Source organism: Somniosus microcephalus, chromosome 2, assembly GCF_052327205.1.
Source record: "Somniosus microcephalus isolate GS21.2 chromosome 2, FLI_Smic_1.0, whole genome shotgun sequence".
Taxonomy (NCBI): domain Eukaryota; kingdom Metazoa; phylum Chordata; class Chondrichthyes; order Squaliformes; family Somniosidae; genus Somniosus; species Somniosus microcephalus.
In genome coordinates this window covers 297,969,786-297,995,167 of record NC_140988.1, presented here as the reverse complement: position 1 = coordinate 297,995,167, position 25,382 = coordinate 297,969,786, and the positions used below count along the sequence as shown (strand labels likewise).

Below are 25,382 nucleotides of genomic sequence, written 5' to 3'. Positions count from 1 at the left end.
CAGGAGTTAGACGTGATATGTAGATTGCAGACACATCCCATTGTGCACATGATGAGCATTCCATTTCTATTGACATCAGATGCCATATGTGTCACTCATGAAAGCCAAATAAGATGGACGGAGGAGCATTCTTGTCACTAAGTTGTTCAACTGAGCCCGTCTCTCTGTTCCCCACTTCGAGCTGTTCCCCTGATCCCACAATTTCCAGAGCAGCATCCTCGGCATTGATCAGCTGTGATAAGGATGGTGGTGGTCCTCCTGTTCTCTCCCTCTCTTATTGTGGGCTCTCTTTTCCTGCAATGAGGGAAAGAAGTGGAGTTTCAGTGAGAGTGATGGAATGAGTGTAAAGAATGGATAGGATAGATGTTTAGAGGGAGACTATGATAGAGTGGGTTCCCATAACGAAGTTCCCTTCTTTTGAGTTGTTAGTTGTTGTCCGTGCATAACCTTGAGCGTGGGTGTGAAGGGTGCATAGTAAGATGGGGAAGTGAATCTGTGCATAAGGAGAGAGGGATGGGGGATGGTGCAAGGGATGCTGGGTTGAGTCGGGATGTGCAGGAGTAGGGTTAGCAATGCAGAGTGATGGGGATGTGATGACAGGCACAGCAGAATTAAGGTAAGTGAGCTTTTATACTCACTTTTCCAGAACGCAGAAGATCATTGAACCTTTTCCTGCATTGGGCCCAGGTGCATCTATACACAGACCTGGCATTGACCTCCTCCGCTATTCATAGCCAGGCTGCCTTTGTCTGCTGAGGAGGTTTCCTTCTTCCATCAGATAGGTTCAGGACCTCCCAACGTCCTCTGACTCCCTCCACAAGAACATGGAGGGAGTCCTTGTTGAAGTGGGGAGCTGCCTTTTGTTTCTCTGCAGACATCGTGGTGAGAAGTAGCAATCAGAAGCTCCAGAAACCACCTGAGATCTAACGGGGAAATGGCCCCTTAAATGCACCGGCTGCAAACGCATCAGCAGAGCAGCTGAACAGACCCGCACCTTGTGATGAGGGCGGGCAACCCACACGGCGGGCTTAACTAGGCCAATCAATGGAAAATTGTGTCAGCAGGCCAGCAGGAGCTGGCAGCGGGACGGGAACCCGCCCACTACCGTTCCTGATGCAAACCCGCCTCCAGGAAGAAAATCATGGCTGCAGAGTGAAGAGACAGAAGGATGGGATGTAGAAAATGGGGAGTAACTTTTTTTTGTAATACCCCCTTCAATTTAGTCCCCTCCTTGGCTGATGCAGTAAATTGTGATGTGGTGGGGCTCTACAGTCAACTTTCTCTTACTTATTTCCCTTGTATTCACTGAGCAACTGTTGCCTTTCTGATCCAACCTGCAGTATAATATGTACAGTTCTAAATCTAAATATACTGGAGCTGCATGTAATTAAACATTCCTTTTTGTGTTTTGGGCATGTTAGCTTATTATCCAGCTATGATTATGCATAAACAATGGAACACTTCCACAGATATTGTAAAAGGTGTGTGCAAGATGTTAATAAATAATCCCTTATGAAATTGGTGTGTTTTGTCTGGAAAAGATGGGCTGCTTAAATCCCATAAGATCAAATATTGCACCTTCAGAAGAGACTAATGCTTGTGTCCTTGTTTGTTTGTTTTCTTCAGTTAAGGTGACGCCAGTTTCAGGACCATACTCTGTTAAAATGGCCCCTGCAACCAGATTATGGACCACAGAGAAGAATGGTGTCGTTCAGATCCGAATGGAGGATTCGGGTTATGGTGCTGATTCACCCCTAACTATTGCCCAAATATTCCAGCAGACATTGAAAAATTATGGCAACCGTATTGCTTTAGCTTACAAGCAGGAAAAACAATGGAAAGAAGTGACCTATAAACAATATTACAGTGAATGCAGGAGAGCGGCAAAAAGCTTTCTTAAGGCAAGTACCTCCTGTCTGTCTTAACATGATGTTCTAAGTTTAAAGCAACTTTAGTTATGGAAGAAAAATAAAATGCAAGGAATTTCTATTAATCTCTTCATTCCCAGTAAGATGTGAATTATTGATTAAATATGAATTCAACTGTGTTCTTGAGGGGATTTATGAATTTTAGCTACCATGTTAAAACATAAATTTGTATATTTGACAGGTTTTTTTAAACATGCCTATACATTAATTTATTATAGAATCTTAATATATTTTTACTTGTAATGTTAAAGAAAGAAAGACTTGCATTTATATAGCACTATTCTTGGGCTGTTCCAAAGTGCTTTACAACCAATGATGTACTTTTGAAGTAGTCACTGGTTGTAATGTAGGAAATTGTGAAGTGAGGTTGGTAGTAAACTATCTATTTTATGTGCTTACAGCTTGGACTCCAACGTTTCCATGGAGTTGGCATCCTGGGATTCAACTCTCCGGAGTGGTTCATTGCAGATGTAGGAGCAATTCTGGCAGGGTATGCCTTTTATATAAAAAAAAAAGATCTTCAGTAACCTAATGGAGACTTGACTGTAGGTTATACTTGTCAAGATTGCTTATAGACTTCAGTGTTTTTTTGTAGTTTTATAAAAGGTTAGTTGATAGTACAACAATAACCAATTCTTGTCTCTGTCATTATTCAGAATCACATTCATAGTGCATTGATATTGCATTAATATCCTTTTATGTCAGTAAAAAAATTGGAGGTACGCCTACAAGTCAAAGGACAGCTACTTGTTCATATCGAGAAATGGTTCCAAATAAGATGCAGTTGCTTGTATTCTGAATTAACGCCATTTACACTGGGGGTACTTTAGCAGACTGGTCACATTTGAGCAAATATGCTAGTGTAGTTGTTGAAATATTGCACATATTTTAATGCTAAATGGTCACTGCTAATGCAATTTTGCCATAAGCACCAACAACTTTTTGCCAAAAGAGGGCAAAACCACCTCACTGGGTGTTTTTCCTTGCTTTTGGAATAGCAAACATGGTATTAGTGATACTGTGTAGAGAAGACGGGTAGATAGATTGCAGGGGAATATCCAGCCATCTTTCTGTTAGCAATGAGCAATGGAGTATTGCACTTTGACCCTCTAGTCTGGTACAGTATGACAGGATAATTACTAGTCCTAGCCCCTTTAGGGCTACCCCAGATCAGGCGTATTCCTCAGACATTCACTTTCAACTAAAGTTTGAGGTAGCCGAATCCTAAAGACGCTTAATTTGGTCTAAAGGTCCGGAATATCTCTTCCCTAAAGGAAAGGAACAACCTGAAAATGTTGCCGTCCTCCAGATAGCACTTTTAATAAGTTAAGCTAGACTGTAACGTTCCGGATATTATGAGGGTCTGGAAAACTCCCCCAGAATTCTGCAACTCCTCATCAAAGAGTGTACAGAGATTGAGTTCACGAGTTTGATACAGAAGTATTATGTGAGACAATTCTAAAAATATATAGATTTATTAAAGAACCGACATATAATTTACAGTTGGTGAGTCAATCGCAACATTAACAGTTCCAAAAAAGAAAGCTTATAATTCTATTATCAGAGAACCTACTCTCAAATCTTAACTTCGCTACAGTTTTACAGTTCTTAAAGTTTTATTCAGGATATCCACCAAAATCAAATACAGTACCTTTGATCCCTGAGGTATAAAGAGTTGGAGACTTACAGAGCTGGCTCTGAAGCCAAAAATCGCTTTGCCCTTTTAAGCGAGTCTACTCTCCCATTTGAGAGGTCAATATTTATACCCTTTTCCAGTGGTATTTCCTTTAAGGTTTTCTGCCGATGTAAGCTAATTATCTCTAGTCATTTTTCTGCTGACGCCTGCAATTCTTAGTCATCTCAGCTGGTAGCACTACAGAACCATGTCTAAGCTTATCATAAAAAAACGGTGTAACAGCAGGTGCGCTTTACTTGGTATCATTTTTACGAAGGCAGATGTTTGTTACTTTTATGTGCTTCTTTACGAGGTGTAAATTAGAACACCTTATACAGGGTAAACTATTGTCTTGTTCCCAAAGGTTCAGACTGTCAGGAGCCTTTAACCTTCTGTTTCAATAAGGTTATTGATTCAGTGTCAACAACTATCTTATCTCAATAGCCAGAATGCTATCACAGCTTTTTCATAGTTAGGTTTCTAGATTTCCAGACCCAGTTTGTCATGTTTTAATAAGGTCAGAATTCTTTCATAGAATGGTATATTTTTCTGAATAGGTTATATGGCTTATTCCTTCACAAGTACTCATTACTGCAACAAGAATTTAGGGAGCTAGGTAGCAGATTAAAAAGCAGGACCTCAAAGGTTGTAATCTCTGGATTACTCCCAGTGCCACGTGCTAGTGAGTATAGGAATAGGAGGATAGAGCAGATGAACGCGTGGCTAAAGAGTTGGTGCAGGAGGGAGGGCTTTAGTTTCCTGGATCACTGGGTCTGCTTCTGGGGAAGGTGGGACCTGTACAAGTCGGATGGGTTGCACCTGAACCGGAACGGGACCAACATCCTTGCGGGGTGGTTTGCTAGTACTGTTGTGGGGAGGGGGGGGGGTTTAAACTAACTTGGCAGGGGGATGGGATACGGGGTGATGCACAGCCAAATATAGAGGAAAAATCAAGTCAGCCTGGAAGGCAGAGCAAATATGTAACGGCACAAGGGAGTATGGCAAGGCTGGATGGCATTTATTTTAATGCAAGGAATCTTGCGAGTAAGGTAGATGAATTGAAGGTGTTGATGAACACATGGGAATATGATATTGTTGCTATCACAGAGACACGGTTGAGGGAGGGGCAGGACTGGCAGCTGAATATTCCGGGGTATAGAATCTTCAGGTGAGACAGAAGGGGGTGTAAAAGAGGAGGGGGTGTTGCAATATTAATCAAGGAGTCAATTACTGCAGTAAGGAGGGATGATATCTTAGCAAGTTCCTCTAATGAGGCCATATGGGTAGAACTTAAAAACAAAAAGGGGGCAAGCACTTTGCTGGGAGTGTACTATAGGCCCCCAAACAGTCAGGGGGAGATAGAGGAACAGATATGTAGGCAAAACTCAGAAGTGTAGAAATAATAGGGTAATAATAGTAGGGGATTTCAACTTCCCCAATATTAACTGGGATAATCAGAGTGTGAAAGGTTTAGAGGGTGCGGAATTCTTAGTGCATCCAGGAGAGGTTTTTGAGCCAGCATGTAGAAAGTCCTACAAGAGAAGGGGCGGTACTGGACCTAATTCTAGGGAATGTAGCCGGGCAAGTGGTAGAAGTGTCAGTAGGAGAGCATTTTGGTGACCGTGACCAAAATTCGGTGAGATTTAAGGTAGTCATGGAAAAGGACAAAGATGGACCGGAAATAACGGTTCTAAATTGGGGGAAGGCCGATTTTAATATGGTAAGGCAGGATCTGGCCGAAGTGGACTGGGATCCACATCAGAGCAGTGGGAGTCATTCAGAAAGGAAATAGAGAGTACAACGCCAACATGTTTCCGTAAAGGTCAAGGGTGGGACCAACAAGCCCAGGGAACCCTGGATGTCAAGGGATATACAAGAATGGATTAGGAAAAAAAGGGAGGCTTTTGGCAGTGGAAGCCCTAGAGGAGTATAGAAAGTGCAGGGGGGTACTTAAAAAAAGAAATAGGAGAGCAAAGAGGGGGCATGAAAAAACACTGGCGGGCAAAATAAAGGAAAATCCCAAGGTGTTTTATAAGTATATTAAGGGCAAGAGGATAACCAGGGAAAGAGTAGGGCCCATTAGGGGCCAAAGTGGCAATCTGTGTGTAGAGCTGGAAGATGTGGGTGAGGTTTTAAATGAATATTTTGCATCTGTGTTCACTATGGAGAAGGACGATGTAGGCATAGAAATCAGGCAGGGGGATTGTGATATACTTGAACAAATTAGTATTGAGACGGAGGAGGTACTAGTGGTTTTAGCGGGCTTAAAAGTGGATAAATCCCCAGGCCCTGACGCGATGTATCTCAGGCTGCTGTGTCAGGCAAGGGAGGAGATTACAGGGGCTCTGACGCACATTTTCAGAACCTCTTTGGCCACAGCGCAGGTGCCAGAGGACTGAAGGACAGCTAACGTAGTACCATTATTCAAGAAGGGTAGTAGGGATAAACCAGGGAATTACAGGCCAGTGAGCCTAACATCAGTGTTAGTGAAATTATTGGAAAAAATTCTGAGGGACAGAATTAGTCTCCACTTGGAGAGGCAAGGATTAATCAAGGATAGTCAGCATGGCTTTGTCAGGGGGAGATCATGTCTAACCAATTTGATTAAATTTTTCGAGGTGGTGACTAGGTGTGTGGATGAGGGTAGTGCAGTTGATGTAGTCTACATGGACTTCAGTAAGGCTTTTCACAAAGTCGCGCATGGGAGACTGGTCAAGAAGGTAAGAGCCCATGGGACCCAGGGCAATTTGGCACATTGGATCCAAAATTGGCTTAGTGGCAGGAGGCAGAGGGTGATGGTCGAAGGTTGTTTTTGTGACTGGAAGCCTGTGTCCAGTGGCGTACCCCAGGGATCGGTGCTGGGTCCTTTGCTGTTTGTAGTGCACATTAATGATTTAGATATGAATGTAAGAGGCATGATCAGTAAGTTTGCAGATGACACAAAAATTGGTGGAGTGGTAAATAGTGAGGAGGGAAGCCTCAGGCTACAGGACGATATAGATGGGTTGGTCAGATGGGCAGAACAGTGGCAAATGGAATTTAACCCTGAAAAGTGTTAGGTGATGCATTTTGGGGGACTAACAAGGCAAGGGAATACACAATGAATGGTCGGACCCTAGGAAGGACAGAGGATCAGAGGGACCTTGGTGTGCATGTACATAGATCCCTGAAGGTAGATAAGGTGGTTAAAAAGGCATATGGGATACTTGCCTTCATTAGCCGAGGCATAGAATATAGGAGCAGGGAGGTTATGATGGAGCTGTACAAAACGCCCATTAGGCCACAGCTGGAATACTTTGTGTAGTTCTGTTCGCCACAGTATAGGAAGGATGTGATTGCATTGGAGAGGGTGCAGAGGAGATTCACCAGGATGTTACCTGGGCTGGAGCACTTCAGCTATGAAGAGAGACTGGACAGGCTGGGGTTATTTTCCTTAGAGCAGAGAAGGCTGAGGGGGGACCTGATTGAGGTATACAAAATGATGCGGGTCATAGATAGGGTAGATAGGAAGGAACTTTTTCCCTTAGTAGAGGGGTCAATAACCAGGGGGCACAGTTTCAAGGTAAGGGGCAGGAGGTTTAGAGGGGATTTGAGGAAAAACTTTTTCACCCAGAGGGTGGTTGGTATCTGGAACTCACTGCCTGAAAAGGTGGTAGAGGCAGGAACCCTCACAACATTCAAGAAGCATTTAGATGAGCACTTGAAACGCCATAGCATACAAGGCTACGGACCAAGTGCTGGAAAATGGGATTAGAATAGACAGGGCTTGATGGCCGGCGCGGACACGATGGGCCAAAGGGCCTCTTTCTGATCTGTATGACTCTATGGGCAGGATTTTCATTGGGCCGTGGAGGCGGGATTGGAGGCATGTGGGGGGTTAAAATCCCGAAATCGGGGGGGCACGAACCCATCCCGCCCCCAACCCACCTCCCTGCCAGTTTCAAAGGAGGCGGGTACCCGACCCGCACTGGGACCTGCCTCCCCGAGGCGGGAAGGGGATTAGTGCCAATTAACTGCCTGTTAACAGGTAGTTAACAGGCAGTTTTTAGCTTAATCCCTATTTTCATTCTTGAAGTGTGGGATTCCCGACAGCTCCAAACCGCGCCAAGTTAGCGAGGCGGGCCGTTGGGCTGAAGGGCTTGGAGGGGTCGAGATGTCCGGTGTTCAGGTGAGTGATGGGTGCATGAGTGCAGAGGTAAGTGTGTTTGGTGTGTGTAAAGTGTTTAAAGAAGTTTTACTTACCTTTACAGCCTTCCTTCCTTCAGGTCTCGGGAGTCCCTCATCTCACTGGCACAGAAAGCAGGATGGCCGCGATCTGTCAAAAATTGCAGCATTCAGCTTTCTGTTCCGGAGAGATCTCTAAATCATCCTGAGAGGAAGGAATTAACTTGGAGTACAGATTGTCAGTGTTTGACAGCTTCAAACAGCTGTCAAACGCTGATATTTCATCTGTCAAAAGGTCTTGTCACAGATTGATATTTCATCTGTCGTCACCTGTTGCCGGTTGGCCCTTAATTGGCCTGCTGAGCCCGCTGGGCAGGCTCAACAAGGTCAATCAAGGCAAAATCGCGTGGGTTGGCTACAACTCGATGGAGGCGGGACTACAACCCCGAAAGTTGTAGTCCCGCCGCCTCAATGAAATCCAGCCCTATGACTCTAACAGCTATGCATGGAATAAGTGAGTTTTGTTGTACATGTCTTCAGTCTTTGTGAAGACTGATTTCGTCAGGACAATTGTGTTGAAACTAGCTTTATTGCAGGAGATGACAATGTTTTGAAGGACCTAATTTTTATTTTTTCTGCTTGCATTACTCTCCTCTTGAGAACATTGATTCCTTCATGGGGTTTAGTTCCTCGGGTACCAGTGACTTGTACCTAACCCGAGTGTTCATCCTTCATGCAGAGCCTTGGCAATCAGAGTTGACAGTCTTTTCAACTGTGGGGGACATCACTGCCAAGTCTAATGCTGTCCTCATCAGATGTCCATGCAGAAGTCACTGAATAGTAATCTGGAGCAGGAACCCTGGCTAATTTTGCTCTCTAACCCAAGGAAGCTGATGGCAATTGGAGCACCATCACCACTGAGCTATGCTAGCTCTGCACAGGGCAGGGATCTAATTTGGGATGTTCCTGGTCCGTACCACTCAGCTACTCACTATCTTAACATGTTGACCTGTCAGGAAGTTCTGAATAAACGAAATTTTAATACTTAAGAGGTGAAATGCAAAACTGCCATCTGCATTCCAACTGCTGATCATCTGTCCTGTTTTATAGAGTTGCTTGTGAAATTAGATTTTCTGTGTTAACAGTGGTGCAAATTCAATATTGGCTGAAAATTTGTGCATATAATAACAGCAGTTTTTTCTCAACTGCAGTGGCTTGGCTGTTGGGATTTATACAACAAATTCTCCAGAAGCATGCAAGTACGTGGCACACAACTGTGAGGCTAATGTTCTGGTGGTGGAGAACCATAAGCAACTGCAGAAAATTCTGGAGGTGCTACTTGTTTTCATTTTAGTTTACATTCTGTTTTAATAACTGTATGACTTTTACAAGCAAAAAGAACTGTTTAACTCATTATGTAGAGGAGTGTGGACCAATAGAATCCTTGAATGTTACAGCACAAACAAGCACTCCTACTTTTTAATGACCTACGTATCTGCATCAGGGTCACTCTACTCCATTGAAAGTCTTGACCATTTATACTTAAAAAAAATTAATTCTTGGGATGTGGGCAAATGCAACGCCAGCATTTGTTGCCCATCCCTAATTGCCCTTGAGATGGTGGCGGTAGGCTACATTCTTGAACCACTGTAGTCCGTGGGGTGAAGGTAATCCCACAATGCTGTTGGGTAAGGAGTTCCAGGATTTTGCCCTTGCGACAAGTGTGTTTCCTTTCCCCATTCTTGCGTGCAAAATATATTACTTCATATTTCTGTACATTGAATTGCACTTGCCACCTAAATGCCCATTCCACTAACTTATCTGTATCCTTCTGCTGTCTTTCACGATCCTCACCATAATTTGCTTTATTTCTTCAATTTAGTATCTTCAACAAACATTTTTCATATTGTTCCCACAATTTCTAAGTCCAGATCATTTATGTATATAATAAATTAAGAGCCACCCAACACAATATACTTATGGAACACCACTCCCCACATCTTTCCCGTCTCAAAATTCCCTTTAGTTTCTATTTCTTTTCTGCCTTCCAACTCTCTCTTTCTCCATGTGGTCACCTTCTCCTTAATTTCATACACAATTATCTTTGTGCATAAGTCTTTTATGTGGTACCTTATCAATTACTTTTGAAAATTCATACAAACCACATCCATTGCATTTCCTTTAACTGTTATTTCTTCGAAGAATTCTATTATGCATAGAATTACATAGAAATTACAGCACAGAAAGAGGCCAGTCAGCCCAACTGGACCATACTGGTGTTTAAAAGCTTCACGAGCCTCTACCCACTCTAATGACCTCATCTCACCCTGCCCCCATATCACTCTATTCCCTTCTCCTTCATGTATGCGTCAATGCTATCTGTTCCAGCTACTCCACCACACTCTGTATAAAGAAATCCCTCCTAAATTCTTTACTTGATCTGTTAGTGGCTATCTTGTATTTATGCACCCTTGTACTGGACATGTCCACAAGTGGAAACAGTTTCTCCACATCCATCCTGTCGAATCCCTTCATAATTTTAAAGACTTTGATCAGCTTTCCTCTTGGTGTTCTCTTTTTCAGAGAAAGGAGCCCCAACCTGCTCAATCTTTCCTGACAGTTACCTCCTTGTAAATCTTTTCTGCGCTTTTTCCAGTGCTTCAATATCCTTTTGTAGTATGGAGACCCGAACTGTGCACAATATTCCGTGTGGTATAATCAAGAATCTATATAAATTTTAACATTCCCTCTATGCTTTTGTATTATATTCCTTTAAAAATGAACCCCAGTAGTTTGATCTCTTTACGGCCTTATCAACTTGTGGAGCTACTTTTAGTGATTTATGTATCTATCCCAGATCTCTCTGCTTCTCTACCCCATTTAGATTTTTGCCTTCCAAGTAATAAGTGGCTTCCTTATTACTCCTACCATCTCGCACTCCACTATATTGAAATTAATTTGCTATTTATCCGCTCATTCAGCAAGCCTGTTTTTTTTTTCTACTGTCTTTTAGAAATGTATGCTTAATGGCCCTGATTAACACCGGTGTCTCCCAAGTGTTTAGTAACTTCATCCAACAACTGAAGTAAGACTACAACAACAACTTGCATTTATATAGGGCCTTTAATGTCCCAAGGTGCTTCACGGGAGCATTAACTAACAAAATTTGACACCGAGCCACATAAGGAGATATTAGGACAGACGACCAATAGCTTGGTCAAAGAGCTAGATTTTAAGGAGCGTCTTAAAGTAACTAATAGTCTGCTGTTTCCTGGCTTATTCCTGGTTTGTTTTTTTGAAGGGGTTGAAGTCACATTTACCACCCTCTAGTCCTCTGCCTCAATTTTTCTTTTCACCAAAATATTGGAAAATTATAGTTAGTCTATGCAGTTTCTTCCCTAGCTTCCCTCGATCTTCGGGTGTAAACCATCCAATCCCAGTGATTTTGTCTACCTTAAGTTTGGGTAACTTATTTTGTCCCATTTCTCTTTGAATAAGATCTCCATGAACTATTCTACTCTAGCTTCTACTGGTTCTCTGTGAAAATTGTGACAATATACTTATTTAGTATTGCTGCCATTCCCCATCTCCATTACAAACTTGCCTCCTTCATCTTTTAGTGGTCCTACCCCTACTAGCACTAACCTCTTACCACTAATGCGCCAATACAAAGCCCTTTTCTTCTATTTTTTTTGTTGCTAATTTTCTCACATTCTCGTTCAGTCTTTCTAATCTCGCTTTTTGTAACTTTCAGATATTTATATTTTTCTTGCCTTTTGCATTTATCTGCCCTTTGAGGCTTAGGGAAAACATATCTGGGTGGAGGGGAGGAGGATTTTTCAACATTGCTGCTGGGTGATGACCTTCATGGAGCAGATTGCCACCCTTTGTAGAACTGCCTGATTTTCGTTCCATTGATTTGCCCCCTACTTTTTTCTCCTTTATTAGAGTATATTTGATTTGTATCTATTGCACATTGATGATCTATGGCTCTATTAAGTTTTTCTTCCATTTAAACTGGGCATGGGCATTTTTTTAATCTCTTTTTTTCAGTTGCCCTTGCTTATGCTAATAGATCAGTTTGAGAATTGGATGTGTAAACATAATATGCATGGTGATTTCAATAATTTGATCTATGGGAAGTCCATGATAGAATGGACATACACTTTGGTTTTAGTGTGTTTGATGGGCTGAATGAACTTTGCATGCTCCATATTTTATTAAATCTTATAATTTTTGACATTTTTAGATTCGAAGTCAGTTGCCTCAGCTCAAAGCAATTGTTCAGTACACGGATGAGTTGGAAGAACAGCATCCAGATCTGTATTCCGTAAGAGTTCTAAATTATTGATTCCAAAAGCTTATTTATTATGTCAGTTGTACATGTTTGAGCAGTTAACTCAACCAATTTCTGTGCATTTAACATTACATCAGTTTTTGATTTTCTTAAATTTAAATATTTCAAAGATATTACTTAGCTGTTTTTAGAGAACATGTGTAATAATTTCCTTTTAAACTTTACTAAGTGGAAGCATTTCATGGATTTGGGGAATAGTATCACAGACGCAGAGTTGGATGACATTGTGGACTCTCAGGTGGCCAATCAATGTTGTACGCTAATCTACACGTCTGGAACCACAGGGACCCCTAAAGGAGTGATGCTTAGCCATGATAATGTAAGTTTTGGTCAACCTTATTTTATACTTGGAAATTGTTGAGACAACTAATTGTAAGGTTCAAAAATACCTTTTTGTTGATGAGCTAGTGACTTTTGGCACATTAAAGAAATTTGACAGTTAACGTATTGAACCTCCAGAATGTGGCAATGCACTTTTTTGCTGAGTTTTATGTTAGTTTCAATTCCCCTCTGAACAAAAATCTATAAAGTGGTTATCCCTACCTTGTGTTTTGTCAGAACCTAGGCTTGTGTGAAACAACTTAAAAAAAAAAGTAAGTATACAGTAAGTTCAAGGACCTCCTATTAAAATACTGGTACTCTAAGGAACAGCATTGCTGGAAGCAAATGGAGATTTGAGTGTATAATCTATAATTCACTACTGATATGTAAAAAATTATCACATAATTTTTAGCTGAGTTTCTAGAAGTGGTACTCACTTGTATTGATACAATATACAACACCACAGAATGAAATGGGCAATAGTCAAAGCCAGATTAAATGATAACTGAATTTTGACAACAAGCTTCTAAATGTGAAGAGGGTACTATTTACGATCATAGAATTTTACAGCACAAAAGGAGGCTATGCAGCTTGGCCATGCCTGTGCCGGCTATCTGAAAAATTTATCTGCTTAATCCTATTCCCCTGCCCTTTTCTCATAGACTTTAAATTTTTTTCAAATGTTTATCTACCTTTTAAAGAAAATGTTTAAACTTTGGTTTCTTTAACTTAATTATTCAATGCCCCATTTCTGCACAAAATACATGTCTACGTTCACCACGTTGATTTTATTTTAAATGAGTTGACACCTCTTAATGTTTTATTGCAACCTCCTGATGGACAATTTGTTCCATAATAAGTGATTAGTCTACGAATATAATTGAAACTTAATAGAGTGTAAGTGCTTGATTTTTTTTCAAGCCACCTTTCAGTTGCACAATGCACCAGTGTATAAATAGTAACAACACAGTGGCCGAGAAATTCGGGTCGGGGGCTTCCCGTGCGTACAAGCCCCCGACCTGCACTTGCCTTGCGCGCCGGTCGTTGAGCTGTGGGCCCCTGTGGAATTCTGATCCTGGGCCTGCTCCAGCTGCCGGCGCGCAGTGCTTGCGTATCCCAGGGGCGCAGTTAGTTCGATGCGTCCCCTGGGATCACGTGGGCCATGGAGAGCCAATCGGAGCAGGGAATGCTCCATTCATAAGTCTGACAGGAAGTGCTGTCAAACTTAGAAATACTATGGGCCCCAAAACATCACTAAATCTTCAAATAATTTTTTTTTAAAATCACATTTTTTAAATAAACTATAAATTACATGAAATAACTATTTTAAACAATAATTTAAATTTTTGAAAATAATTATTTTATTTTCTAACGGGGCTAAAAATAAACTTACCTTTCTTTAAAGTATTTAAAAATAATAAACCTGTGGAAAAAATGTTTTAATTTTAATTAATTCACCACTTACCTTGTAAAAAGCAGGCCTTGCGACTGCTTTTTACATGTCTAACTTCTGGAGACTTACCCTCCCGGGAAAACCTGTATTAAAAAAAAACAGAAGTTCGATGCGCACGCGCAGTTTCTTCTGCGCACGCGTTCGACCTCTGAACCCCTGCTTTCAGGGGAACGGAAGTGCCGGTTTCCCGCGCATGTGCAGTGCATGCAGGAAACCGGCACTTCCATTGGGCTTACGGGCGAGTACCCCGTGCGTACTCACCTGTGGAGACCCGAATTTCTGGGCCAATGTTAGATATAGCCATTCAATTAAGCCGCTCACAAGCAAAACTATGTAGGAAGGGCAAAAGGACCCATTTTTTATTTATGGGCTCAACAGCTTCCCATTATTCCAGTCTCTCTAGAAATGTGTAGAGTCATAGAATCATAGAAATTTACAGCACAGAAGGAGACCATTCAGCCCATTGTGTCTATGCCGACCGAAAAAGAGCTATGCAGCCTAAGTCCACTTCCCAGCTCTTGGTCCGTAGCCCTGCAGGCACTTCAAGTGCATATCCAAGTACTTTTTAAATGCAATAAGGGTTTCTGCCGCTACCACTTTTTTTCAGGCAGAGATTTCCAGACCCCCACCACCCTCTGGGTGGAAGAAGCTCTCCTCAACTCTCCTCCAATCCTTCTACCAATTACTTTAAATCTATGCCCCCAGTTATTGATCTCTCTACTAAGGGAAATAGGTCCTTCCTATCCATTCTATCTAGGCCCATCATAATTTTACACACTTCAATCAAGTCTCCCCTCAGCCTCCTCTGTTCCAAAGAAAACAACCTCAGCCTATCCAATCTTTCCTCATAGCTAAAATTCTCCAGTCCTGGCAACATCCTCGTAAATCTCCTCTGTACCCGCTCGAATGCAATCACATCTTTCCTGCAATGTGGTGACCAGAACTGTATGCAGTAATCTAGCTGTGGCCTAACTAGTGTTTGATACAGTTCAAGCATAACCTCCCTGCTCTTATATTCTATGCCTTGGCTAATAAAGGAAAGTATCCCGTATGCCTTCTTAACCACATAATCTACCTGTCCTGCTACCTTCAGGGATCTGTGGACATGCACTCCAAGGTCCCTCTGTTCCCCCATACTTCTCAATATCCTTGGTGTGGAGATGCCGGAGTTGGACTGGGGTGGACAAATGTAAGAAGTCACACAACACCAGGTTATAGTCCAACAGCTTTATTTGAAATCACAAGCTTTCGGAGCGCTGCTCCTTCTTCAGGTGAAGTGGAGAAATGCATAAAGACACAGCTTATATAGTCAGAGAATCATGTCAGATGTTTACAGGTAACCTTTCCAACTGCCATTTATCACACCTCGGCAGAGAGATAATCACAGCAGTCAAAGGTGTGAATGGTGTCCAAACAGGTCAGTCAGGGAAACATTACATCAAAGAGCCTCCGATCTTCGGGTAAGCATTCTCCAAGGCGGCCTTCGAGACACACGACAACGCAAAATCGTCGAGCAGAAACTGATAGCCAAGTTCCGCACCCATGAGGACGGCCTCAACCGAGATCTTGGGTTCATGTCACGCTACATGTAACCCCACCTGACGCAGGGTCATCCAGACTCGAGTCGACATTGGCTTGTTCTCTCTACACAGATGCGGCCGGACCTGCTGTGATTTCCAGCCCAAAAAAATGTTTTTTGTCTTTTTTTGTTTTTCATACAGACCCCAGCATCTGCAATATTTGACCCCTTGTGACCCCACCTCATTGTTCTTTGATGTAATGTTTCCCTGACTGACCTGTTTGGACACCATTCACACCTTTGACTGCTGTGATTATCTCTCTGCCGAGGTGTGATAAATGGCAGTTGGAAAGGTTACCTGTAAACATCTGACATGATTCTCTGACTATATAAGCTGTGTCTTTATGCATTTCTCCACTTCACCTGAAGAAGGAGCAGCGCTCCGAAAGCTTGTGATTTCAAATAAAGCTGTTGGACTATAACCTGGTGTTGTGTGACTTCTTACATTTCTCAATATCCTGCCATTTATTGTATATTCCCTTGTCTTATTAGCCCTCCCCAAATGTATTATCTTACACTTCTCTGGATTGAATTTTATTTGCCACTTTTCTGCCCACCTGACTAGTCCATTGATATTCTGAAGGGGATTGACTGGGTAGATGTTGAGAGGCTTTTTTCCCTGGCTGGAGTGTCTAGAACTAGGGGGCATAGTCTCAGGATAAGGGGTAGACCATTTAAGACTGAGATGAGGAGGAATTTCTTCACTCAGAGGGTCGTGAATCTTTGGAATTCTCTGCCCCAGAGAGCTGTGAATGCTGAGTCTTTGAGTACATTCAAGGCTGCGATAGATAGATTTTTGGACTCTAGGGGAATCAAGGGATATGGAGATCGGGTGGGAAAGTGGAGTTGAGATCGATGATCAGCCATGATCATATTGAAAGGCAGAGCAGGCTCGAGGGGCCGTATGGCCTACTCCTGCTCTTATTTCTTATGTTTTTTTGTTCTTGTATCTTCCTGCAGTCTACAGCTTTCTTCCTCACTATCAACCTCACCCAATTTTTATATCATCTGCAAATGTTTTAATCATGCCCCCTACTTTGAAGTCTAAATTATTGATATACCATAAAAAGCAGGGGACCTAGTGCTAAGCCCTGCTGCGGAACCCCACTGGAAACAGCCTTCCAGTCACAAAAACACCCGTCGACCATTACCCTTTGCTTCCTGCCACTGAGCCGATTTTGGATCCAACTTGCCACTTTCCCTTGGATCCCATGGGCTTTCTGATCAGTCTACCATGTGGGACCTTGACAAAAGCCTTGCTAAAATCCATGTAGGCTACATCAAACAGGCTACCCTATCGACCCTCCTTGTTATCTCCTCAAAAAATGCAATCAATTTAGTCAGACAGAACCTTCCCTTAAATCCATGAGAACTGTCCTTGATTAATCTGTGCCTTTCTAAATGACGATTAATACTGTCCCTCAGAATTTTTGCCAAAAATTTGCCCACCAACGAGGTTAGGCTGACTGGCCTGTAATTATTTGGTCTATCCCTTTTTAAACAACAGTACAACGTTAGCAGTCCTCTGGCGCCACACCTGTAGCTGGAGAGGATTGGAAAATGATGGTCAGAGCCGCCGCTATTTCCTCCCTTGCTTCTCTGAAGAGCCTGGGATGCATTTCATCTGGGCCTGGTGATTTAGCTACTTTCAAAGATGTTTAACTCCTTAATACTTTCTCTCTCACTATGTTTATCTCATCTAATATTTCACACTCCTTCTCCTTAACTACAATGTCTGCACCATCCATCTCTTTTGTGAAGACTGACACAAAGTATTCATTAAGAACCATACCCCTGTCTTCCACCTCCACACATTGTTTACCTTTTTGGTCTCTAATAGGCTCTACTCTTTCTTTAGTTATCCTCTTGCTCTTTATGTATTTATAAATCATCTTTGGGTTTTCCTTGATTTTACTTGCCATTATTTTTCATGCCCTCTCTTTGCTTTCCTAATTTCCTTTTTAATTTCAGCCCTGCACTTTCTATACTCCTCTAGGCTTTCTGCAGTATTTAGCGCTCAGTATCTGACATAAGCTTCCCTTTTTTGCCTTATCCTACCCTGTATGCCCCTCGACATCCAGGGAGATTTGGGAGTCCTACCCTTTTACTTTGTGGGAACATATTTGCTCTGAACCCTCACTAGCTCTTCCTTGAATGCCTTCCACTGCTCTGACACTGATTTACCTTCAAGTAGCTGTTTCCAGTCCACTTTTGCTAAATCACATCTCGGCTTAATAAAATTCCCCAATTGAGAACTTGTACTCCTGGTCTATCTTTGTCCTTTTCCATAACTATGCTAAATCTAACTGAATTATGATCACTACCACCTGCCCAGCTTCATTCCCTAAAACCATGTCCAGAACGGCCCCCTCTCTTGTTGGGCTTACTACGTACTGGCTAAAAAAGTTCTCCTGAATGCATTTTAAGAATTCTGCACTTTTACACTGATCCTATCCCAGTTAATATTAGGGTAGTTGCAATCCCCTATTATTACTACCCTATTGTTTTTGCACTTCAGAAACTTGCCTACATATTTTCTCTTCTATCTCCCTCTGACTATTTTTGTGAGGGTCTATAGTGCACACCCAGCAGTGTGATTGTGCTTTTTTTTGTTCTTCCGTTCAACCCATATGATGATCCTTCTAACATATCATCCCTCCTCAAAGCTGTAATTGTTTCTTTAACCAATATTGCGACCCCCCCCTCCTTTTTTCATCCCCCTCTCTATCTTGTCTGAAAACCCTGTAAGCAGGAATGTTGAGCTGCCATTCCTGCCTTTCTTTCAGCCATGTTTCAGTAATAGCTGTGAAATCATATTTCCATGTGTCTGTCTGTGCCCTCCGCTCATCTGCCTTATTCACTAGACTCCTTGCATTGAAGTATATACCATTAATCACTGCCAAACCCCTTTGTTGTCTATTTTCTAGTATGTTTCTTTTGCATTCCAAACTCACTCACTCATTTTCTGGCTTCCATTTCCAGCTTTGCTTCTCTCCTTTCTGAATCTACTCTCAGGTTCCCATCCCCCTGCCAAGCTAGTTTAAACCCTCTCCAACAGCACCAGCAAAACTCTCCCCCTGCCACGAGGATATTGGTCCCAGCCTTGTTGAGATGCAACCCATTCGGCTTGTACAGGTCCCACTTCCCCCAGAATCAGTCCCAATGCCTCAGAAATCTAAAGCCTCCTGCATCATCTCTCCAACCATGCGTTCATCTGCTCTATCCTCCTATTTCTGTACTTACTAGCGCATGGCACCGGGAGTAATCTACCTACAGGACCTCATCCCTCTTTCTGCCCATGTCATTGCTACCAATATGGACCACGACCTTTGGTTGTTCACCCTCCCCCCTCAGTGCCCTGCAGCCGCTCAGTGACATTCTTGACCCTGGCACTAGGGAGGCAACATACCATCCTGGAGTCAATCTGCAGCCGCAGAAACACCTGTCTGTTCCCTAACTATTGAATCCCCTATCACTATTGCTCTCTTGACTCCCCCCCCACCGCCCCTCTGCCGTACTAAGCTACCCATGGTGCCGTGGCCTTGGCTCTGAACTATCGCCCTCACCAGTATACGGAAGGGTTAGAGAGCAAGATGCACTCGGGGAACTCCTGTATTACCTGCCTGGACGTCCTTGTCTGTCTGGCACTCACCCATTCCCTCTCTGCCTGCAAACTTTTAAACCACCTCCTGAAATGTGCTATCCACGTAGCTCTCAGCCTCGTGGATGCACTGCAGTGACACCAGCCGCCGCTCAAGCTCTGAAACCTGGAGCTCGAGCTCCTCCAGCAGATGACACTTCCTGGACATGTGATTGTCCAGGACATGGGAAGCATCCTGAACTTAGCACATGGCACAGGATGTGCGTTCGACAGGGCTGAGGTACCCTACCATGCCTCTACTTATTAGACTACAAACTAAACTTTAGTTTAACCCACTGCCCTAACTTAGAGAGAAAAAAGACAAAGGGCCTGAAATTACGGTGCTTGTCGGAAGCCTGCAGAAAGGCCCCGCACGTTCCGGGTTTCCGCATGCTTGAAAACCCGGAACTTGCGATCTGTCAAGTTTCGTTTGCACAGATCCTTCACATCCGCTGCAAAAACACTTTTGAAGGCACAGAGTTGGGCTATTTTCCCAACTACTGCCCAGCGAATGGCCACAAAACCCTTATGCCTGGTAAAAGCAGGCGTAAGACCTTTTACCAACGTATGGGTTAAAATAAATTGTAAAACAAAATTTCTTAAATGATTTAAGCATACACCTACATTTAAAAATAGTTTGGGTAAATTTTGGCCCATTTTAAAATGTTTAAACTTATTTTTCAAAAAATTACATTTTAATTTTTAATGCTTAATTAAAGGGTCTTTTAATTCATTTTCAACAAGTGATCATTTATTTTTATTTAAGTGGTGTGAATTCTTATTTATTTGGGGATTTCTAATATGCTTATGAGGACTCCGTATGTAAATGGAGTTCCCATAAGCATCACAGGAATCCCCCTTTTTGATTGGTTGACTGGGCCCACTTGATCCCAGGGATGCTTGTGAACCGCCTGCGCCCCTGGGATCTGTGGGCCTTTACGCAGGCAAACGCTTAAACTAGAGTCCTCGGGTTCTATGATTCCATGCCTCCTTTTGAGCTGGATGTAAAAAAATGCCTTCCTTATCTCAACTATCATCACATTCTTCCACTCTGCTTGCGATTCACCCAGCTATGTCCTCAAGCCATTATGCCACCATACCCATAGCTCGCACGCCCTCTCCCCCCCGCTCGCGCGCCCTCCCCCACCACTCGCGCGCCCTCTTCCCCCCCCGCTCGCGCGCCCTCTTCCCCCCCGCTCGCGTGCCCTCTTCCCCCCCCGCTCGCGCGCCCTCTTCCCACCGCTCACGCGCCCTCTTCCCCCCCACTCGCGTGCCCTACCCCCTGTTAGATCCGTGTGTTAATAGAGACACGGAATGCAGGAGTTGATTTAACAAGTGTTTACTGAACAAAGTCTGGAGGTGAACTAACTACACAAGACGCTACACAGGCTTATATACCCGAGTGGTCACTACTGGTACTACAGTATACAGGGGCTTCAAAAATATAGTTCCTCTTAAAGGTACATGCACTACAATTCCTCCCCTTTTAGATAAATAGTACATAACATTTTAAGTAATCATTAAATAACATTTTTACAAGAACAATAATATACACATTTGCTGAAGTTAATCAATTACAAATTCAGTCTCTCTGGAGGCTTCCTGACTCGGTCCGGATAACGCTTCGGTGGTGTAGTAGGTTCTTTTGGCAAGGTCGATTCGGCTTCAATGCCAGTGTCGGGTTCATCTGGTTCCAGTATCACCGGATCGGAGGTAGATACTATGGGTATCTCTGCTTCATCACTAGGCGTATAGAGTTGTGGTGTAGGTTGTCCTTTTTCGGATGACTCTATGATCTGGTCAGCATGGCGCCTTATTATGCTTTCTCCAATGTCCACGGTATACATCAGCGGTCCTAGTCGTGTGCAAATAGTTCCAGGCTGCCATTTGTCGGTGCGGTAGTCCCGGGCCAAAACTGGTTGACCTATCTGGAAGGTTCTAGTTGGCCTTTCATTCATGCTTTGAAATTGCCGGTTCTCTACGTCCCTTCTGACGTTTGGCTCGACCAAATCCAGCCGGCATCATAGGCTTCTATTGAAAAACATCATGGCGGGGGTTTGGTTTGTAACCACATGTGTTGCATTCCTGTATGCAAACAAGAAGTTATCTACCTTATGTTGTAGATTTATGTCTTCATTACCCATGGCCTTTATGGCCTTCTTGAAGGTCTGGACAAACCTTTCAGCCAATCCATTGGTGGCGGGATGGTATGGGGCGGACGTGTAGTGCTTAACCCCATTGTTTTTTAAGAACTTCCTGAATTCTTCGGATACAAATTGCGGTCCATTATCAGAACAGATCTGTTCAGGCAGCCCATTCCTGGCGAATATGGTCCTTAATACTGTGATGGTTTTTTCCGTGGTGGTGGAGGACATCTTTATTACCTCCGGCCACTTGGAGTGTGCATCCACCGTGATTAAGAACATTGAGTCCATAAATGGACCAGCAAAGTCGATATGTACCCTTTGCCATGGAGATGAGGGCCACTCGCATGGATGTAGAGGGGCTTGTGGTGGGGCGTTTTGGACCTTCTGGCATCCTAGACAGCTCTTGGTAATTTCTTCGATGTCTCCATCGATACCTGGCCACCACACAAACGCTCTGGCTAAGTTCTTCATTTTCACTCCACCCAGATGCCCCTCGTGAAGCTCCTTTAGCACTCTATCCTTGAGTTTGGGTGGAATCACCACTGGATCCACACATCAAGGTTCCGCGGCACACTGACAGCTGTTCTCTTCTTTGCAAGAATGCTGGCAACAGTGGTTCGCCATGTGCTGGCCCTCCCTTCACTGTTAAATTGTAGACTCGTGAGAGAGTCGGGTCATTTCGCGTTTCCTTTTCAATGGTAGAATTTGTCACCGGTAGACATTCCACTATGGTCGAGTGGAACATCTCCACTGGGTCCACTGTAGGCGCCTCTTCCACCGCGATAACCCGTCAGCATTCTCATGCTGTTTTGTTCCTTTGTATTCTATGTCATATTGGTGTGCCCCTAGGAAAAGGGACCACCTCTGTAGTCTTTGCGCTGTCATAATGGGAATGCCCTTTTTAGGGTTGAATATGGAGACGAGGGGTTGATGGTCAGTCAACAAGGTAAATTTTTGTCCGTGTAGGTAATGGTTGAATTTCTTCACCCCCCACACCAGGCTGAGTGCCTCCCTGTCGATCTGGGCATAGTTACGCTCAGCTGAGTTCAATGAGCGTGACGCAAAAGCTATCGGCCGCTCCGAGCCATCAGGGAATCTATGCGATAATACCGCTCCCACGCCGTAAGGGGATGCATCGCATGCCAGTCTGATTGGTAGTGATGGGTTGTAATGAGCCAACACTTCCCTGGACGTGATCAAGCCTTTGCATTTATGGAAGGCACGTTTACAGTCTTCGCTCCATTTCCAAACTACTCCCGTTTGTAGCAGTGCGTTAAGAGGGTGCAGAACCGTCGACAAGTTTGGAAAAAATTTATGATAGTAATTTACTAATCCCAGGAACGACCTTAATTGTGAGACATTTTCAGGCGCTGGGGCCTTTACGACCGCTTCAATTTTTTCAGGTGACTTATGCAACCCTTCTTCGTTAATGACATGGCCACAATATGATATTTGTTTCTGGAAAAATTTGCACTTGGTGCGATTTGCTCGTAGGCCCCATTCTCTCAGCCTCGTGAGCACCTGCTCCAAGTTGGCAAGGTGCTCGTTGTCGTTTTCTCCTGTTACAAGGATGTCGTCTAGGTAGCATTGAGTCCCCGGAATCCCTTGCAGGACTTGCTCCATAGCTCTTTGCCAGATTGCCGGAGCTGATGCCACTCCGAAAACCAGTCGATTGTACTGGTACAGGCCTTTGTGTGTGTTTATCGTGAGATACTTTTTAGAGGCCTCCTCAACCTCCATCTGTAGATATGCCTGTGCTAAGTCAATTTTGGTGAAACGTTTCCCTCCGGATAGTGAGGCGAAAATATCTTCTATCCTCGGAAGAGGATACTGTACCGTGTGAAGAACCGGGTTTACAGTCACCTTGAAGTCCCCACAGATGCGAACTTTTCTCTGTTCTTCAGATTTATCATTATTTAACGTTTTCTTCATGACCGGGACGATGGGTGTTGCCCACTCGCTCCAATCTACCTTGGATGACACGCCTGCTTTTTCCAAATTCTCCAGCTCTGCCTCGACGGCTGGACGAATTGCGTATGGCACCGGCCTTGCCTTAAAAAACTTGGGAATTGCCGCATCTTCCACTTTTATTGAGGCGGTGGTGCCTTTCAGGGTTCCTAGTTCCTGTTGAAACACTTCTTTGGCGTTAGCCAAGATTTCTTTTAATCGTCCAGGTATGACGTCATCATCGTTTTTTTTCTTACTGGTCACCGTCAGTGCCTGAATGGAGTGCCAGTCTAAACGTATCTTTCTGATCCATTCACGTCCCAACAACGGTGGACCACCATCTTGCAGAACGTATAAATACAACTTCTGTATTTCCTTGCCGTTGTATACAACAGGCACCCTTATTTTCCCTCTGGGGTATACTTTCTGCCCCGTATATGTCTTCAAGATAATGGATGTGTCTTTCAAAGGTATATGCGGAAATAGCCGCTCGTAATCCCGTCGACTTATGACGGTCAGAGCTGATCCTGTATCTAGCTCCATTTTGACTGGGGACCCCGCTATCGTGAGGGTAACCCAAATGGTCTGGTAATCTTCTTTGGCAATTACATTATGTAATTTGAGACAGCTTAGTCTCTTGTTTCCGGAGTCGCTATCGCTCTTCTGGTCTTCGGAGCTACTGTCCGTCATCATTTGTACCTTTCTGTACTTTTCCTTATTGACCTTTTTACTGTCAGCGGGTTTCTTTCCAGATCTGCATACACGTGCAATGTGTCCCATCTTTCCGTATTGCCTGCATGCTTTGTCCTTGAACCAGCAGTCCTTCTGGTCATGGGTGGATCTGCCGCAGCGATAACATCTCTCGAAACCCCATGTTATTTCATGGGTGCCGAAGTCCTGTGGCTTTTACTGTATCTCTGCAGCTCCTCTTGCTGCTGCTTCGTATGATACAGCCACACTGAAAGCCTTGTCCAGTGTCAAATCTTTCTCAAAGTAGTCTTTTCTGTGTTCCTTCGTTTAGGAGACCGCAGACGAATTTGTCTCGTAGAGAATCTGCCAGTCCTACCCCGAATTGGCAGTGCTTTGACAGCTTTTGTAATTCGGTGAGGTAATCAGCGTTACTTTCATTCTTGTGCTGATTCCTCCTGAAGAATTTGAATCGTTCCGCTATCAGCAGCGGTGTTGGGTTTAAGTGCTCCTGTAAGGTATCAACAATCTCCTTAAAATTCTTGTCCATCGGTTTGGCTGGAGTGATCAAGTTTCGTAACAGCCCGTATGTCCTTGCGCCCATCAGATTTAGAAGTACCGATGCCTTTTTATCATCCGCTACTTCATTCGCCTTGCAATATACCTCCACTCTTTCCACATATGTGGTCTAATCTTCTATATCACTATCGAAAGCAGTAATATTGCCAGTCTTCGGCATCTTGAAAATCTAAAATGGCGCTTCCCGCGCTTTTCCTCCGTCCCCGATGGATCAAAATGGCGCCTCCCGCGCTTTTCTTTCTTTCCCGCCGAGTTAAGATGGCGCCTCCCGCGCTTTCCCGCCACTGCCGCTGCTGCCAACGCTGTTCTCCGCGGTTCCTGTTGCGACCTGTAGCTTTTCGCGGTATTTCTATTTAAAAAAAAAAAAAAAATTATCGCTTCAATAGTTTCTCCGTTACTTGGAGAACCGTTCCCGTCGTGGAGTGGACCCTCTGGGACTTTCCCCTCCCTCTGCTCGGTCCGAACGCCGACCTGCTTTGCAGCACCGGCCGCGCCCTGAGTGCTCCACCCTCTCTCTTTGCTTCTGCTTCCCGACTCGCTGCCCAGCCCCGTTGCAGAGCCACCCGATCGAGCTCTAGCCCGCCGCAGCCCAGGAAGGATCAGTGTACTACCTGCCACCAGCCCGTTTAGCTGGTGAAACCACAGTTTTTTTTTTTTCCTTGCTTCTGACTTCGACCTTCGTCTGAGGAATCGATCCCCTTGAGGTGCTGCCGAATTGCAGGTAATTTTGTTTCTAACTCGTCACCACTGTTAGATCCGTGTGTTAATGGAGACACGGAATGCAGGAGTTGATTTAACAAGTGTTTACTGAACAAAGTCTGGAGGTGAACTAACTACACAAGACGCTACACAGGCTTATATACCCGAGTGGTCACTACTGGTACTACAGTATACAGGGGCTTCAA

General features: G+C 43.8%; 1 protein-coding gene across 2 annotated transcripts in view; it reads left to right on the top strand.

Moving 5' to 3' along the window:
- The window catches only part of LOC147123468 (long-chain-fatty-acid--CoA ligase ACSBG2-like), a 182,268-nt gene that overhangs the window by 55,174 nt on the left and 101,712 nt on the right, over window positions 1-25,382 (top strand). For both annotated transcript variants that reach the window (XM_085973380.1, XM_085973388.1), the window contains 5 exons: window positions 1,627-1,901; window positions 2,330-2,418; window positions 8,979-9,099; window positions 12,017-12,097; window positions 12,294-12,443. In XM_085973380.1, coding sequence (XP_085829506.1) covers window positions 1,627-1,901; window positions 2,330-2,418; window positions 8,979-9,099; window positions 12,017-12,097; window positions 12,294-12,443 — 716 coding nt within the window. The remainder of the gene's footprint in view (window positions 1-1,626; window positions 1,902-2,329; window positions 2,419-8,978; window positions 9,100-12,016; window positions 12,098-12,293; window positions 12,444-25,382) is intronic.